At 44.1% G+C, this 14,934-nt stretch overlaps 1 protein-coding gene and 2 long non-coding RNA genes across 5 annotated transcripts in view; all 3 read left to right on the top strand.

Annotated features, from left to right (window-relative positions):
• Positions 1 to 748: 748 nt before the first annotated feature.
• The window catches only part of LOC130201642 (gamma-2-syntrophin-like), a 74,084-nt gene continuing 59,898 nt past the window's right edge, over positions 749 to 14,934 (top strand). Inside the window, exons 1-7 of the mRNA XM_056426724.1 lie at positions 749 to 772; positions 1,214 to 1,351; positions 1,460 to 1,516; positions 1,603 to 1,660; positions 2,707 to 2,750; positions 3,951 to 3,992; positions 5,514 to 5,601. Coding sequence (XP_056282699.1) covers positions 749 to 772; positions 1,214 to 1,351; positions 1,460 to 1,516; positions 1,603 to 1,660; positions 2,707 to 2,750; positions 3,951 to 3,992; positions 5,514 to 5,601 — 451 coding nt within the window. The remainder of the gene's footprint in view (positions 773 to 1,213; positions 1,352 to 1,459; positions 1,517 to 1,602; positions 1,661 to 2,706; positions 2,751 to 3,950; positions 3,993 to 5,513; positions 5,602 to 14,934) is intronic.
• Positions 7,609 to 8,238, top strand: LOC130201625 (uncharacterized). Of its 3 annotated transcripts, none has more exons than XR_008833222.1 (4): positions 7,609 to 7,684; positions 7,806 to 7,892; positions 8,030 to 8,062; positions 8,130 to 8,238. It is a non-coding gene; the product is annotated as an uncharacterized LOC130201625 (long non-coding RNA). The 3 variants fall into 3 exon arrangements; XR_008833223.1 differs by having other exon boundaries at positions 7,973 to 8,062; XR_008833221.1 differs by having other exon boundaries at positions 7,973 to 8,062; positions 8,146 to 8,209.
• On the top strand, positions 8,376 to 9,170 carry LOC130201626 (uncharacterized). Its single transcript, XR_008833224.1, has 3 exons — positions 8,376 to 8,513; positions 8,587 to 8,676; positions 8,766 to 9,170. It is a non-coding gene; the product is annotated as an uncharacterized LOC130201626 (long non-coding RNA).

The following is a 14,934-nucleotide window of genomic DNA, read 5'->3' as shown; positions in this document are numbered from 1 at the left end:
ACACCGTCCATCAATCACATTCAGTTCGGTGGCAGGATTTTGATGAAGCTCGGCAAAATAATAGTGTTTTCAGAACACGAGGGAATTGAGCCTCTCGCCGCTGTGTTCAGCCTTTAAAAAAAAAAATATGATATACGGTTTGTTTCATTGGGGCTATTTATGATGCCAGAAAAAAGAAGAAGATTGATTATGTCCCAATACTTAGTATGTTCAAATGAAGTATGCCAAAAATACCAGGATGTTCTACTGCATTCGCTCACAGTGTGCGAGCCAGTAGGATTTTTTTTGTTGCCATTCCGACCCTCCATCCTTTGCACAATAGATATAGAGCAAGAAGGTCAAAGTTCAAGTTGCAATGTTATTGACAAAGTGTCCCAATTAAATGCGTACAGCGTGCAACAGTACCTTGTGTGGCCAGCTGCCGAATGCACTAAAAGTAAAGATAAAAAGAATAGGTTTGCTATTTGGAGGGCAGATCAAAATATAATTGGGCTTCATTGGGTGCTTTTTCCTTTCCTTTCTGAGGAATCTCCTTGAATCTTTTCCTTGCCTCCTCGGCGACAACAGGCATTCAACAGAATGAGACCCCCGTACCTCTGAGCCGTAGGAGTTAACTTAGTCAAGTACACCTTAAAGAGCTGCGCCCTATTCAGGCCAGTGGACTCACAGAGCATGGTTTTTAATTATGGAACCTCCAAAATAAAGAAATATATCCAGTAAATTCAATGCAGAAGGAGACTTTTGGACCATGTTATGTCGCCTCGATGTAGGGGTAGGTGAGCACATCTAATCGGGGTGTGGGCAATTTCTAATTAATGAGTTAGTAAGGCAGAGAGTAACAGAGCAGTGAAAGGTCAGAATATAGTGAATTTAATTCAAGGGCCAACTAAAACTGCTCTGTTCTGTCTGTATGGAGTCAGCTGTGGTCATTTTTTGTCCCCATAGTGCAATTTCCCTTGACTTTTTTGTCCGTGTACCACTCATTTTTTAATTTTTTTATTAACTTAAAGATATAAAAATCCATTTTTACACAAAAAGTTCACGCTTCTTTTTGCCCAATGTTAGGCAAAACCAATTACCGCAAAAGTAGACCAGTGGAACGGGGAGCGCGAGTGACACGTTGAGGAAAAAAGAGGATTAAAATGTTCATTGTGTACATAATTGCTCTGCTTGGCAAAAAGAAAATGTAAATAACTCTTCTCAATTCCAACAGACAAAATCTGGAATTGCTTTGCTGTACAACGAGGAGACCAACAATACCTACGACGTCTGCCTGAAACTGACCAAAGAGGTATTAACCATACAGAAGCTGGACGTGGTTTGCACCAGTGAAAGTGAATCCCCCGTAAATGTAAGTGCGCCGAGGGCTCCCGACTTCACGACGCATGACTCCAGAACATTTCAATGTCTCAATGTTCCCAATATCCTATTGCCAATAAGAAACTCCCGCTTTCTAAAGCACAGAACTGTTGTACTGCGACGACAGGCGACTGGCGGGCTGGGCTTAAGCATCAAGGTAAGCGTCTGTGTTTAGGGATTATGGAGCGAATTTCATCAGCGAAACTCAGCAACCGACCTCATTTATTCTCTCCTGCTGTACAGGGAGGTGCAGAGCACAACGTGCCGGTGGTTATTTCAAAGATTTTCAAAGATCAAGTAGGTAAGAAACTGTTTTTTTATTCCTCTACCTCAAAGTGGATTCTGATTGGTGGTCGATGCAGTGTGAAATGTCATTAATCTAGTTGATTATGGAAATGTGAATGGCTTTAGAAAGAGATGCCGGTTATTATACAGGTGACATTTAAATTCACAATGGACTGGAGTGCGTCGATAATGTATTTAGGTATTGGTTGAGGACGTATTCCACGAGAAAGTCAGAGAAAAAAACAATTGGTTAAATGAGAGGAAATAAAATAGAAACATTAAATGTTGCTCTCTTTACAAGAAAGAGGGAGGGATGGGGTAAGAAAGAGAGTTTTCATATCAATCTCCCCGATAAAAAGCGTCTTAAAAGTTAAGGGAATTTGTGAGGAAAGTGAGCAGTAAAAACTACTGCTCCTACTACTACTACTACCACTACTACTACTACATTGCATTACATGTCATTTTGGCTGACGCTTTTATCCAAAGCGACTTACAATACTGTTACATTCATTCACTGTAGACGCAGCTACAGGGAGCAACTCAGGGTTAAGTGTCTTGCTCAAGGACACATCGACTAGGGCGGGGATTGAACCTCCAACCCCCTGATTGAAAGACGGACCTGCTACCCACTGAGCCATAGTCGCCCCAACTACTACTACTACTACTAATACTACTACCACTAGCCTACTAATACTACTACTACTACTACTTCACCCCCCCCCCCTTTTGCACACATCCCTCTGAGTACCTTTTTTTGGGATACAAGAAATTCATATCTTCATATCCCCAGGGGGGGGCTCTTTTTACGAAGCCTTACAGATCTTCTCACAACAGGCCTCTCATTGTTTCCTCCCGTGCCTCTGCAAATGAGTTCATATCCCGATTAGTTTCATATTTCATGCTCTCTCCGTGTTCTCTTCTCTGAGTCGACGCTGCCAGAGCGATTAGTCCGACAGAGACACACCGCTTTGCTATTTCCACCACAATTACCATGTTTGAAATGAGCAATTATTTTCTAATGTTTTCATTAACCTCTGACACTCGACACCCGACGCCCTGCAGCCGATCAGACGGGGACGCTGTTCGTCGGGGACGCCGTGCTGCAGGTCGGTACATCAGCTCGCGACTCCTTTGCCTCGGGTCACCGCCGAGAGCGACGACTGGTTGCATCTCAATTTCAACCCCCTTCTGTTTTTCGACAGAGTGTAATTTCATTTACCAAGTGTGGGGGGGCTATTTATAAAGCTTGATGTTATTCAAATGATTCTTGTCATGTGTCTTTGCTTTTTTTTTTAAGAGAGCAATTTGTGGTCAAACTAATTCTTTAATTCTGTGCCGGATTAATCGAACGGTCTATTATGCTCTAAACAAGTGTCTGGTATATAATGACGCTTTTAATTTTAATCTTTTAAAAGGTTGATTTGAATCTGTCTGGCGGGTTTATTTGGCGAGCTGTTTCTCTAGAAAACCCTCATCAGACAGCCAAGCAATATTAATACTCATATTGGAAGTTAGTAGCAATGATATTATAAATTGAATTGCCACCGCTTCCACCTTTTAGATCAAGTGGGTCATATTTATTTTGCAATGACTTTGAATTGTCACACTGCTGAATATTGCATCTATTTGCATACCCGTAAGCCATGGGGGGCGGAGGGAATCAGGAGGGGGGGTAAGCATAGAAGAGGAGCGATAATACACTTAATATTCCAATATGGCCGCCATGAACAGGTTAAGAGACATAATAGTCAGTGTGAGTGTTCTGTGGTCGTTTTGCATCTCTTTGTCGGCATGTTGCGTCATTTTGAAGTCGATGTGCATTTGTGGTAATTTAGTGCATCTTAGTGGGCGTGTTGCATCGTGTCGTGGTTGTTGTTGGTCTTTGCACGTCTCTTTGGAAATGATGTCCGTGTCTTTGTGGTTATTGTGTGTGTTTGCGGTGGGGTCAAGACGTTCGTAGCAGTGCGTGTACCGGGGAGTAGTTGAGGGTCGCAGAAGCACTCAGTGTTATCACTGGCGAGCAGAGTGAGCAGTCGAGGCAGCAGGCATGTATGAAAACAAGGTAATAGAAGGTGTTTGGACAAAGTGTAAGTCAACCGCGACATTGGCCCGGAGGCGGCATCCAGAAATATTATGCAGTTTACTGGAACGTTGTGGGGACGGGTGGTTGCATCAGGGGTTGCCAATCACATGCTGCCCCTCTGGTGCCTGGCACTGCAGCAAACAAGCATAGAGTTGCGTAATCAAACCATTTCTCCAGTGCATAATTCCTCATGTGCTTTTTCCCTCTCTGTGGGATTCTTTAGGTCAATGGCATAAATGTGGAGCCCTGCACACACGAGGAAGTTGTGAGTACATTTGTGATTAACGCCGACACACCGCTCCGTCCATCCATCCATCCATTGCTTCTCCACCTTTCAGCCAGATTCAACAACCAACAAGCCTCAATCCCAAGTGGCTTGTTGACAAGAGGCTGTTTTTCGACTGGAAAATTGCAGGAATTGAAAAAGAAATCGATATAAAAAGCTGTGCTTGAGGGTGCTAATATTTGGCAGCATTTCTTTTTGTAATCATTTTTGTTCCCTCTTTCAAACTGAGCTCCTCTCTTCGTCAAACAATCCCTCAACTCTGTGCCGGCAGCCCCCCTCTCTCCACGCGCACTCTTTCCACGTCTTCTCGTCACCGTCGCCTCAAGGGCCATGCCTAATGACTCTGATGGCCCGCCTCCTGCCATGGCTCTACTGATGCACCCCCTCTCTACCTCCTTCTGTCTCATGGAGTGTGGAGGTCTGGATCGTGGTCCATGCCTACTACTAATTATTCATACATTCTGTCATATTCATTGAATGTGTTGTAACTCTGTAACGCTGTTCATCTGGTCACATGACATCTATTGTTCATCTGGTCACATGACATCTATTGTTCATCTGGTCACATGACATCTATTGTTCATCTGGTCACATGACATCTATTCTTCTGTCCATCCTGGAGAGGGATCCTCCTCTGTTGCTCTCCTGAAGGTTTCTTCACTTTCTCATTTGCGCCTTTTTATTTTCTCTCTTTTTGCATGATAGAGACATTTTCATCCTCTCATCCTAAGCTTATCTGACCGCCTCTCGGACTCTACATCTTTGAGGACATATTTTACACCACTAAGACATCAAATAATCAAATAATCACACATTCTGGAGAGCAATTATATTTTGGTGTCATCCGTCACTTTTGCCGTGATGAGTTTAAGTGAAGCCACGCCGGCGTCTTGATACCAATGTGGCTCGTTTCATTTTAGAGATTACATTATTATCTTGCTGCGTCGCTCATAATCATTCTCTCTCTCTCTCTCTCTCCCTTGCCATCCGTCTCCATCTCAATCCGTCTCTCCCTCTCTCTCTCTCTCCCTTGCCATCCGTCTCCATCTCAATCCGTCTCTCCCTCTCTCTCTCTCTATCTCTCTCTCTCTCCCTTGCCATCCGTCTCCATCTCAATCCGTCTCTCCCTCTCTCTCTTTCTCTCTCTCCCTTGCCATCCGTCTCCATCTCAATCCGTCTCTCCCTCTCTCTCTCTCTCTCTCTCCCTTGCTATACGTCTCCATCTCAATCCGTCTCTCTCTCTCTGTCTCTCTTGCTATGCGTCTCCATCTCAATCCATCTCTCCCTGTCTCTCCATCTCTCTCTCTCTCCCTTGCTATCCTTCTTCATCTCAATCCATCTCTCCCTCTATCTCTCTCTTTCTCTCCCTCTCTCCCCCTCTCTCTCCTTTGCTATCTGTGTCCATCTCAATCCGTGTCTCTCTCTCTCTCCCTCTCTCTCTCCCTTGCTATCCGTCTCATCTCAATCCGTCTATCTCTCTCTCTTTCTCTCTCTCTCCAGGTTCACCTCCTGCGCACCGCAGGCGATGAGGTCACCATCACCGTTCGCTACCTGCGAGAAGTTCCATCATTTCTCAAACTGCCTCTAGGTAAGAGCCTCGTAGTTTTTGATGGGATGCAAGCTCACAATAAACTCAGAAATAAACTCACAATAAACTCACAATAAACTCACAATAAACTCAGAAATAAACTCACAATAAACTCAGAAATAAACTCACAATAAACTCCGGTGCGACGGGCAATTTTTTTTCGCGATAAAGGAATCCGCCACGTATATGGGAAATTGTCTTCCAGCGCGCCTCGCTGCTTTGAAGCCGTTCAATAGACGAGCATTCGTTTCAAAAGTAATAAATTGTCGTGCTCGGCGGCCCGAGGCGAGCGGGAATGTCAGAAACACCCAAAGCTGCACTCCCCCTGGTCCTGTACTCCAGCAGCTTGAAGGGTTACACACACTGATTTTAAATTCCCCCATGTGCAGCCGGTAGAAGGTGAGACGAGCAGCGACACTTGCAGCAGCTCTCAACACAAAACGGAAAATGAAAATTTGGGGCTATTTTCACGGATCAGCCGTTAAAATCCATTCTCAATATGATTAGTAGCTGCAGCTCCATTAGTAGTATATAGGGGACATGTATGCGCGTATACGTACGTGCACGCGCGCAACCTCACATGCACTCTCACGCACGCATATATATGTCCCCTTATTATGCATATTTTTATGGAAAAAAATAAAAAAATTAAATAAAAATTTAAATATATTATTTAAAATATAAAATATGATGACAAATTAAAAATCTACAAAAGAAAATAATTCCCTATAGATAGGAGCTATTGTTTGTACCATTTAAACATTTATAAAACCCTTCCCTGTGTCTTTAATAATACATAGTGTTTAGCAACGTGTTGAAATGACTAAGGGGGTGTGTCACACATGCACTAATGTAACTCTGACAGCATACAGGCACGAGCGGTAGGGGCAGGAAGCTAAGGTATGGGGCGTGTTTGGTGGGGAAAAAAAAAAAAAAAGGTGTGTCCTAGAGGAGTAGGGAACGATGTTATTGGGTGCATACTACTTATGAATAAGGGGGAGGGATGAAGGGAGGGATGGAGGTGTGTTCATTAAAATGTACCTCAAGGACAGCTCAAGCATTAACAGTCTACAGTTATCTGCCTGCTAAGCACGTCGCTATACCCGTTGGAGCAGACCATTCCTTGAGAATAATTTTTCTCCAAAAAAAAAAAATTTAAAAAAAAGGTAAGTGATGTTATGTTTGATAAAATGTTGTATAATATATCTATTATAATAGGGTTGTGTACAGGATAGCGAGGGTGCCGCATGGCGTCGGTTGAATGTCCGGGGCTCAGTCTAGAACCGTTATACACCGGACCGTTAGCCCCTCCGGCTCTATATGACATAGCTCAGCCCCCACTGATGGTGTATAATATATCTGTGGGTCCTGTGCCGTGCACGGCAGTCTAGTACCGTTAACCTCCGGTCCGTTAGTCACTCCGATGCTATATGGTCACACGTGGTCCCGAGCCACTCCGATGCTATATGGTCACATGTGGTCCCGATGCGGTTGTATAATGTTTCCATTGGAATAGTGGCGTCTTCCGCATTGAGGGGCGCTACAGTCTATGGTCGTTAGCCCCGGTGCTACTGTATAATAGTCTAGTGGTCTTGTTCGTGAGGGTACCGCACGGCCTGGGATGTGTGTGTGTGCCCGCTAGCTACCGTACAGATAGTCCCATGGACTACAAGGAGACACGTGGTCACTATACTGTTGTATAATATTTCGATTGTAATTCATCTTTATATAAATATATATATTCAATCACTCTTTTAGTATAAAACATACACTGACGCTGTGTTTTTATTAATTAGCAGATCATGGATAATATAAATATTGGTAACACCGAAAATATGCCTCCATCAGCTGCTGTATGTTCCGGTAGTGAGTATTAAATAATTATAGTAATGATGATATGGGCTAATAGTGTTTTTGTCACGGACTATATGTATGATTTATCGTGTTTGTAGACAGGCTGAAACGTGGCGTCCTCCTCCAGGCGTAAAGACATGCGCACCAACGCCGTTTGACTCCGCCCCACCGGTCAATGACGCTGCATCAGAACTAGATGCGGCCATAGCTTGTATTACCGGGGATGTCAGTGAGTATTTGGTTTAATTACATGATGGCTGCCTAATTATCCATACGTTAATATAGTGTGGTATGGTGCAAAAATAAAATAAAAAATAAAAAAGTGGTATTATCTTGTTTGATTTCTTCAGCTTTCAAGACACCTATGAGATCTGCCTGTGTTAAACTATTGACACATCCTGTTGTATACAGTCAGGACATCGGTGCACAGCTATCAGGTAATATATTGAACCTGTATTATTACCTCCGTATATATATATATATATATATATATATATATAGATATGTGTTTTCTCAGAGGCTGTAAAGATCCCTTTGAGACATGTGGGTGGTAAAATATTGACACATCCTGTAGCATACCGTCAGGACATTGGTGCACAGCTATCAGGTAATATATATATTGCTCCTGTATTATTACCACCGTATATATATATATATATATATATATGATGTAGATATGTGTTTTCTCAGAGGATTTTCAGTGCAGACCAGTCCTAGCATCAGCCATCCCCTCATCAGATGATGAACCCCTGAGCTGTGCTCAGTTGTATACACCCTCATCACCACAGCCAAAGAAGAAGAAGCAGAAGAAGCTGATACATAACAGGTCTGTTATGGGTAGACATAATGACATGTCATATTTGTTTATAAACAGTATATAATATATATATATGCTATTTCACCCCCCATAGAGCGGCGATTCCATTATCAAGGGAGACGCAGACCATTGATAATACATGCTCTTCTGAGACACAAACACCTCGGGAGCCAACGACAAGAACAATTGCTACACAGACGAAGCGGTGTATTCAAACCGTCCCCAAGAAGGCCATTAAAAGGTGTGTTTTTTTTTTTTAAATTATTTTTTCAAAAATGAAAAATGTAATAATATAAATTATTGCTGTTCCACAGAACCGTGAAAGCCTCACAGGAGCCAACAACATCATATGCTACACAGACGAAGCAGTTGATTCAAACCGTCCCCAAGAAGGCCATTAAAAGGTGTGTGTGTTTAATTAACTTGTTGACTTTTTTTTTTTTTTTAATTATTTTTTTTCAAAATGAAATAACTTATTGTTATTGTTCCACAGATCTGTGAAAGCCTCCATTACCCAAGTCCACACAGGCAGCAGCAGCAGCAGCAGCAGCAGCAGCAGCAGCAGCAGCTGTAACGTCAACAATACACCCTACGACTACTGCGCCGATGACATTGAGATAAATTCAGGTTTTGACGCAACGTCCCCACAGATGGTGATACAACCTATGGTTCATACATCAACAGATCTATGTTTAGAGGCCTGTGATATACCATCCGAAGTGTTAGAGCTTTTGGCCAGCTTCTGTCCAGAGCCACTGGTTGATGGGAGGGGTGTTGTCGATAATCAGCATACAGAATTGAGAGGTTTGCTTGGGGACATACAGGTGTGCATTAGTACGCTAGACACATCACACATTGACTTGGTAGCCGACCTATCTGACCGTTACATGTCTGCGGATAAAACGCGGCCGCCTTTAACACTACACTTTTAGAGGCCATCAATGCACTCGGTGTTGGTCTGTCGGCCGACATACACAGGGAGTTTAGTGTGCTAAACACATCACTCAATACCTTAGGCTCCACCCTATCTGCCCGTTACAGGGCTGAGGATCAAGCATCGCCATCGTGAGCACTACGCTTTTAGAGGCTATCAGTGCCCTTGGGGTTGGTCTGTCTGACTACTACCGTGTCGAGAATAAAACCATTATTGATGCGGTAAATACCCTCGGTGTAACTCTCGTCAGAATTGCGCAACAGGTAGTCCTCAGAAGCAATGCCAACAACACAATCACTCGTGCTCTAATAACCACAATACACAATCATGTTTGAACAGATGTAGACTGCGGCAGTGTTATACCAGCCACCTCCACAGGGGGGGAGCCACAGTTGTTGTTGTTTGTTTTTGTTGCCTCCATTTTAAAAAAATTTAATACGCTATTACGATCTAATGTAGTTTTTTCTTTGTTTCAACTGTGTTGCTTGTTCACATAATGTCGCCACCACGTAAGGTCTATCGTTATAGCCCTCAGGACCTTACTGTTGATAGGTTAACAGATACACCTGATGATGATGATGAGCTGGCGTGCCCTATACACACACAAATAAATCCTTTGTCAGCTCTTGAGATTGAATGGAATGAATGGTTAGCACGACACGACTCCCATCCACCGACCATTGTGAATAGGAGTGTCCCTGACGAGGGAATGATTGACACGCTAATAAATCCTTTGACAGCTCTTGACGATGTCTTGAATGAATGGTTAGCTCGAAACGAACCCAATCCACCGACCATTGTGAATAGGAGTGTCCCTGACGAGGAATGATTGACACTCTGATAAAGCCTTTGTCATCTCTTGAGAATGAATGGAATGAATGGTTAGCTCGAAACGAACCCAATACACCGACCATAGTGAATAGGGGTGTCCCTAATGCCTGTGTGATTGACGGGTCCTTGTGTGATGACGGTGCTGTATCCATAGATGAGCAGTTATACATTGTCGAACCACCTCCTGATATGACACACGACACCCCACCTGATATGACACACGACTCCCCAGGGATTGATGAAGCTACAAACTCTATGTGCGTTCAAAGAGGGTCTACACCCGTACAGAATGCCTCAAACGGCACACAGGAGGGAGGGGGTGTGCTTGAGCAGCCTTCGTCATCATCAGCAACAACAACAGCGTCAGCAGGGGGGTGTGTTACAGGCAGTTTACCTATCCGTGATATACCATTGTTTAATGCTTTTGAGCTACGCCAACGTGTTGATTTTCGTGACATACGGCTTCAGGATATTGAAATGATTCCCGCCATGATTCGTGATGCTGTGGGTGGGGCTATCGACCAAGCTGTGAATACAGCTCCTAGAGGTAGTGTTTTGAATGTCGTATTGCGAGGGCCGTCGCTGGCCAGCGATGTGCAAGCCATATTACGGTCCGATGATGCATACAATGCGGATTTGTTTCTTGAGCTAATATCCAGGGTATTGCAAAGCAATGATGACTCGTTATCTGACGATTCGTTGGACCTGATTGTGACAGTAGCCCGTAACAGGAGTGGGAGTGTTGGGAACGACTAAAATTGGGAGGGTGACCTATGACGAAATACTGTCTAAAAAGGACGATTTCTCTACCATGCGGGTAACCTGGACAATCAACTGTGCTTTGCCATGTGTATAGCACGTTATAAATACCCCAGACCTCAGCTGTTGATAGACTGACCTACGCTACACGGATACATCAGGCAGCCGGTTTTGATATAAACCATCCTATCACACTCACAGACGTTGGTAAATTTGAAAGACTTTTGGGTGTAAAGATCATAGTCTTTCACAACCGGGTAGGCTGTAAACGTCTCGAATGTTTTCAGACCCAAGACACTCCACACCCTCAAACAGTATGGTTATATCTACACAATAATCATTACTACCTGATCGAAAACAAGAAGGGTTTTTTCGGGGCGAGATACATTTGCGACTATTGTTATCAAACATACAGTACCATATTGTATCACAATTGCTCACAGCTATGCAATGTGTGTTTCAACATAGAGTGTCGGACCCGTGGCGAGGCAAAGCTGAAATGTGGTGATTGTAAACGCCTCTGTAATTCAAAATTCTGCTTCGAACAGCACAAAAAACCTGAAATGGTTCACAAGTATATCCCCTGCAAGACCTTGAAACACTGTGACGACTGCGGGACGCTCTACAGACTGGCCAAAAAACCCCACACGTGTGCTGCACAAAAGTGTACACACTGTGGGGAGCCCCGACTGGAAAGTGTCAAAGAGCACAACTGTTTTATTCAACCTGTTGAGAAGAAAGTAGCACAGACAAACTATATACTGTTCGATTTCGAGACCCGGTTTCACGGAGGGAAACATGAAGCAAACTTTGTGTGCTATGGAGATGTCTGGGACCGCTTTTGTTTCACAACTTTAAAGTGTGTTGGGGCATTTGTCCGGCGTTATCGAATGCCAAAGTACAGAGGCTACACATTCATAGCACACAATGCGTCGGGCTTTGACAACTACATACTCCTAGAGTATTTTGTCAAGCAAGGTATCACACCTAGTGTAACTATGAGAGGGAGCCGTGTCATTTTGATGTTTGATCAGGCCTATCAACAACGGTGGATTGACTCCTTTAGTTTTCTGCCCATGCGTCTGTCGCGGACTCCTGAAGCCTTAGGCTTTGTCGACCTAGCCAAAGGACATTTTCCCCATCGGTTTAACACTCGCGAACATGAAAACTATGTCGGAAAATATCCTGAACCGTCTGACTATGGGTACAATGAAATGATCGACAGTGACAAGGCCACGTTCATGATATGGTACAACTCAGTTTGTGGAGGCACGTTTGACTTCCAAGTGGAGATCGCACGGTACTGCGTCAATGACGTTGAACTATTGAGAAGGGCATGCACAACCTATCGTAGTAGTTTCATGCAATGTACAGAGTTAGACCCCTTCAGCTACACCACCCTCGCCTCCGCCTGTATGGGTGTGTTCAAGACACTGTTTCTGCCCCGCGACACTGTAGCTTTGACGTATGATGGGGCATACACAACTCAGAACAAAACATTCTCCGACGCCTCCATTCAATGGCTCGAGTACCTGTCGCTGTCAAACAACTGTGACATCAAACACGCCCTCAATCATGGCGAGCAAGCATTTGACCCCTTCTACGTTGATGGTTATAATGCTGAGGAGCGGATGTGCTACGAGTTTGCAGGGTGTTTCTATCATGGATGTGTCAAATGTCACGTACAGGGGGACGTGAACCCTGTTACCAAGGTCACCTATGGTAGAATGTACAATGCCTTTAAGGACAAAGTGCAGAGCCTGCAAAGACACCATGGTGTACGTGTCACGGTGATTTGGGAGTGCGAGTGGGCATCCTTAAAACGTCACAATGCCTCCGTGAAGGCATTCATGGCCACGTATAAAAAGCCTGAGCGGCTAAACCCCCGAGAGGCGCTCTTTGGAGGCCGAACAAATGCCATGAAACTGTACCACAAGGTCAGTGCTGAAAATGACGAGAAAATCAGATACTACGACTTTACAAGTCTGTATCCCATGGTACAGAGTACCAAGCCTTATCCTGTAGGACACCCTATGATTATCTTCAAGAACTTTGATTCTATAGATAACTATTTTGGGTTTGTAAAATGTGTGGTACTCCCCCCAAGAGGCTTGTTCCACCCTGTCCTCCCCCACAGATGTCATGGAAAACTCATGTTCCCCTTGTGCAGGACATGTGCCGAGGATTTGAACCAGTCTACAGCATGTACACACAGTGATGTAGAGAGACAACTCTCTGGCGTATGGGTATCATTGGAGCTCCAGAAGGCCCTTGAAAAAGGATACCTGATAGTACACATTGATGAAGTGTGGCACTTCCCACCAAGACAGACACCCTGTTTAGGGGATATGTAAACACGTTTCTCAAGTGCAAGCAGGAGGCATCGGGGTATCCTGGTCACGTCAAGACCGATGTTGAAAAAGCAAAATACGTGGCGGACTATTTTGAGAAAGAGGGCATTCAGCTCGATCCAGCCAAAATATGTGTCAATAAAGCCATGAGGAGTTGTAACAAGCTTCTTCTCAACTCTTTATGGGGACGTTTCAGCATGAGAAACAACATGCCGTCCTGTGAACTGATCACCGATCCGACACGATTCACCCAACTGATGTTCAGCGACCAGTTTGACGTCCGTCAGTTCTGTTTCATATCGGACGATGTGGCGTTGGTGCAGTGGCGACATGCCGACAGTCGGGGTTCTCGCATTAAAGATGTAAATGTCTTTATAGGTGCTATGACAACAGCCCATGCTAGACTGATGCTGTACGATGTGTTAGACACCCTACAGGAGAGAGTGTTGTACTGTGACACAGACAGCATTGTGTTCACATCGGGGGCTGGCGACCTTGTACCACCGCTGGGGCCCTATCTCGGAGATCTAACCGATGAACTCAACAGTGGTGACGTGTGTGGCTCCCCTGAGGAGGATTACATCACAGAGTTTGTCTCGGGGGGTCCCAAGTGTTATGCATACACAACGAAACAGGGCAAGACCACTGTGAAATGCAAAGGCGTGTCTTTGACGGCACAAAACGCTGCGGTTGTCACACCGGCTTCTTTAATAGGTATGGTACACGCTTTTGTAGCCAATCAGCAAGCTCCAGCTCCACCCTAATGACTGCCACTGACACCATCAAGCGGGATAAGAGGCACTTTCATCTGCGAAATGAGACAGTTTTCAAGAAAGTGCGAGTTGTATACAACAAGCGGAGAGTAATGCCGGATTACACCACGCCCCTATGGCTACTGATATAACCCTGGGTTTTGACGCTGTTTTCAACATCCCTTCAGTCTGGTAGTCAGCGGTCCTTCAAACTGTGGAAAGACATTTTTTGTCAAGGATATTATTGCCAACGCAGATAGGGTTATTTCGCAGCGTTTTGACAATGTGGTATACATATATTCGTGTTGGCAGCCTCTCTACGACCAGTTACTGAAGATACGCAAGATCACTTTTGTAAACGGATTACCCGAATCTCTGTGTGATGATGACTTGTTACCCGTAACCCAAAACAATCTACTAATCATAGACGATGTAATGAATGATGCCTGTAACAGCCTAGAAGTTCAAATGTTTTTACTAAATATGTACATCACAGAAACCTAAGCTGTATATATTTAGTGCAAAATGTATTCATTCAGGAAAGGCTAGTCGTACTATTAGTTTAAACACAAACTACCTCATTTTGTTTAAGAATCTTAGGGATAAATGTCAGATTATGTTACTGGCACGACAAATGTTTCCTGGTAACACGCAACATTTTTTAGAGTCATTTAATGATGCGACACATCTACCCTTTGGTTATTTACTCATAGACTATAAAGCCATGACACCGGAACACTTAAGACTCAGAACATCTGTGTTGTCAGACCACCCCGTGGTGTACATGGCTAAGAAGCACAAGAGATAATGTCTCTGTATGCAAAGGAATATTGCTCTGTTAGAGTTGATATATAAATCGTCTCTAAGGTGCGGAGAGTCATTGTGTGTAATGCGGAGCTGATTTTGTCAAGTCTCTGTGTGAGATTGCACTAAATGTTTTGAGCGGTAATATCCCCTTGACTGACAAGCAGTACAAACTCTTAAAGAAGAAGAAGAAGCTTATTAGACTGGTGGCATCAAAGAAGGGTTCACTCA

Source organism: Pseudoliparis swirei, chromosome 11 (assembly GCF_029220125.1).
Source record: "Pseudoliparis swirei isolate HS2019 ecotype Mariana Trench chromosome 11, NWPU_hadal_v1, whole genome shotgun sequence".
Classification (NCBI taxonomy): Eukaryota; Metazoa; Chordata; class Actinopteri; order Perciformes; family Liparidae; genus Pseudoliparis; species Pseudoliparis swirei.
This window is presented reverse-complemented; position numbering and strand designations above follow the sequence as displayed.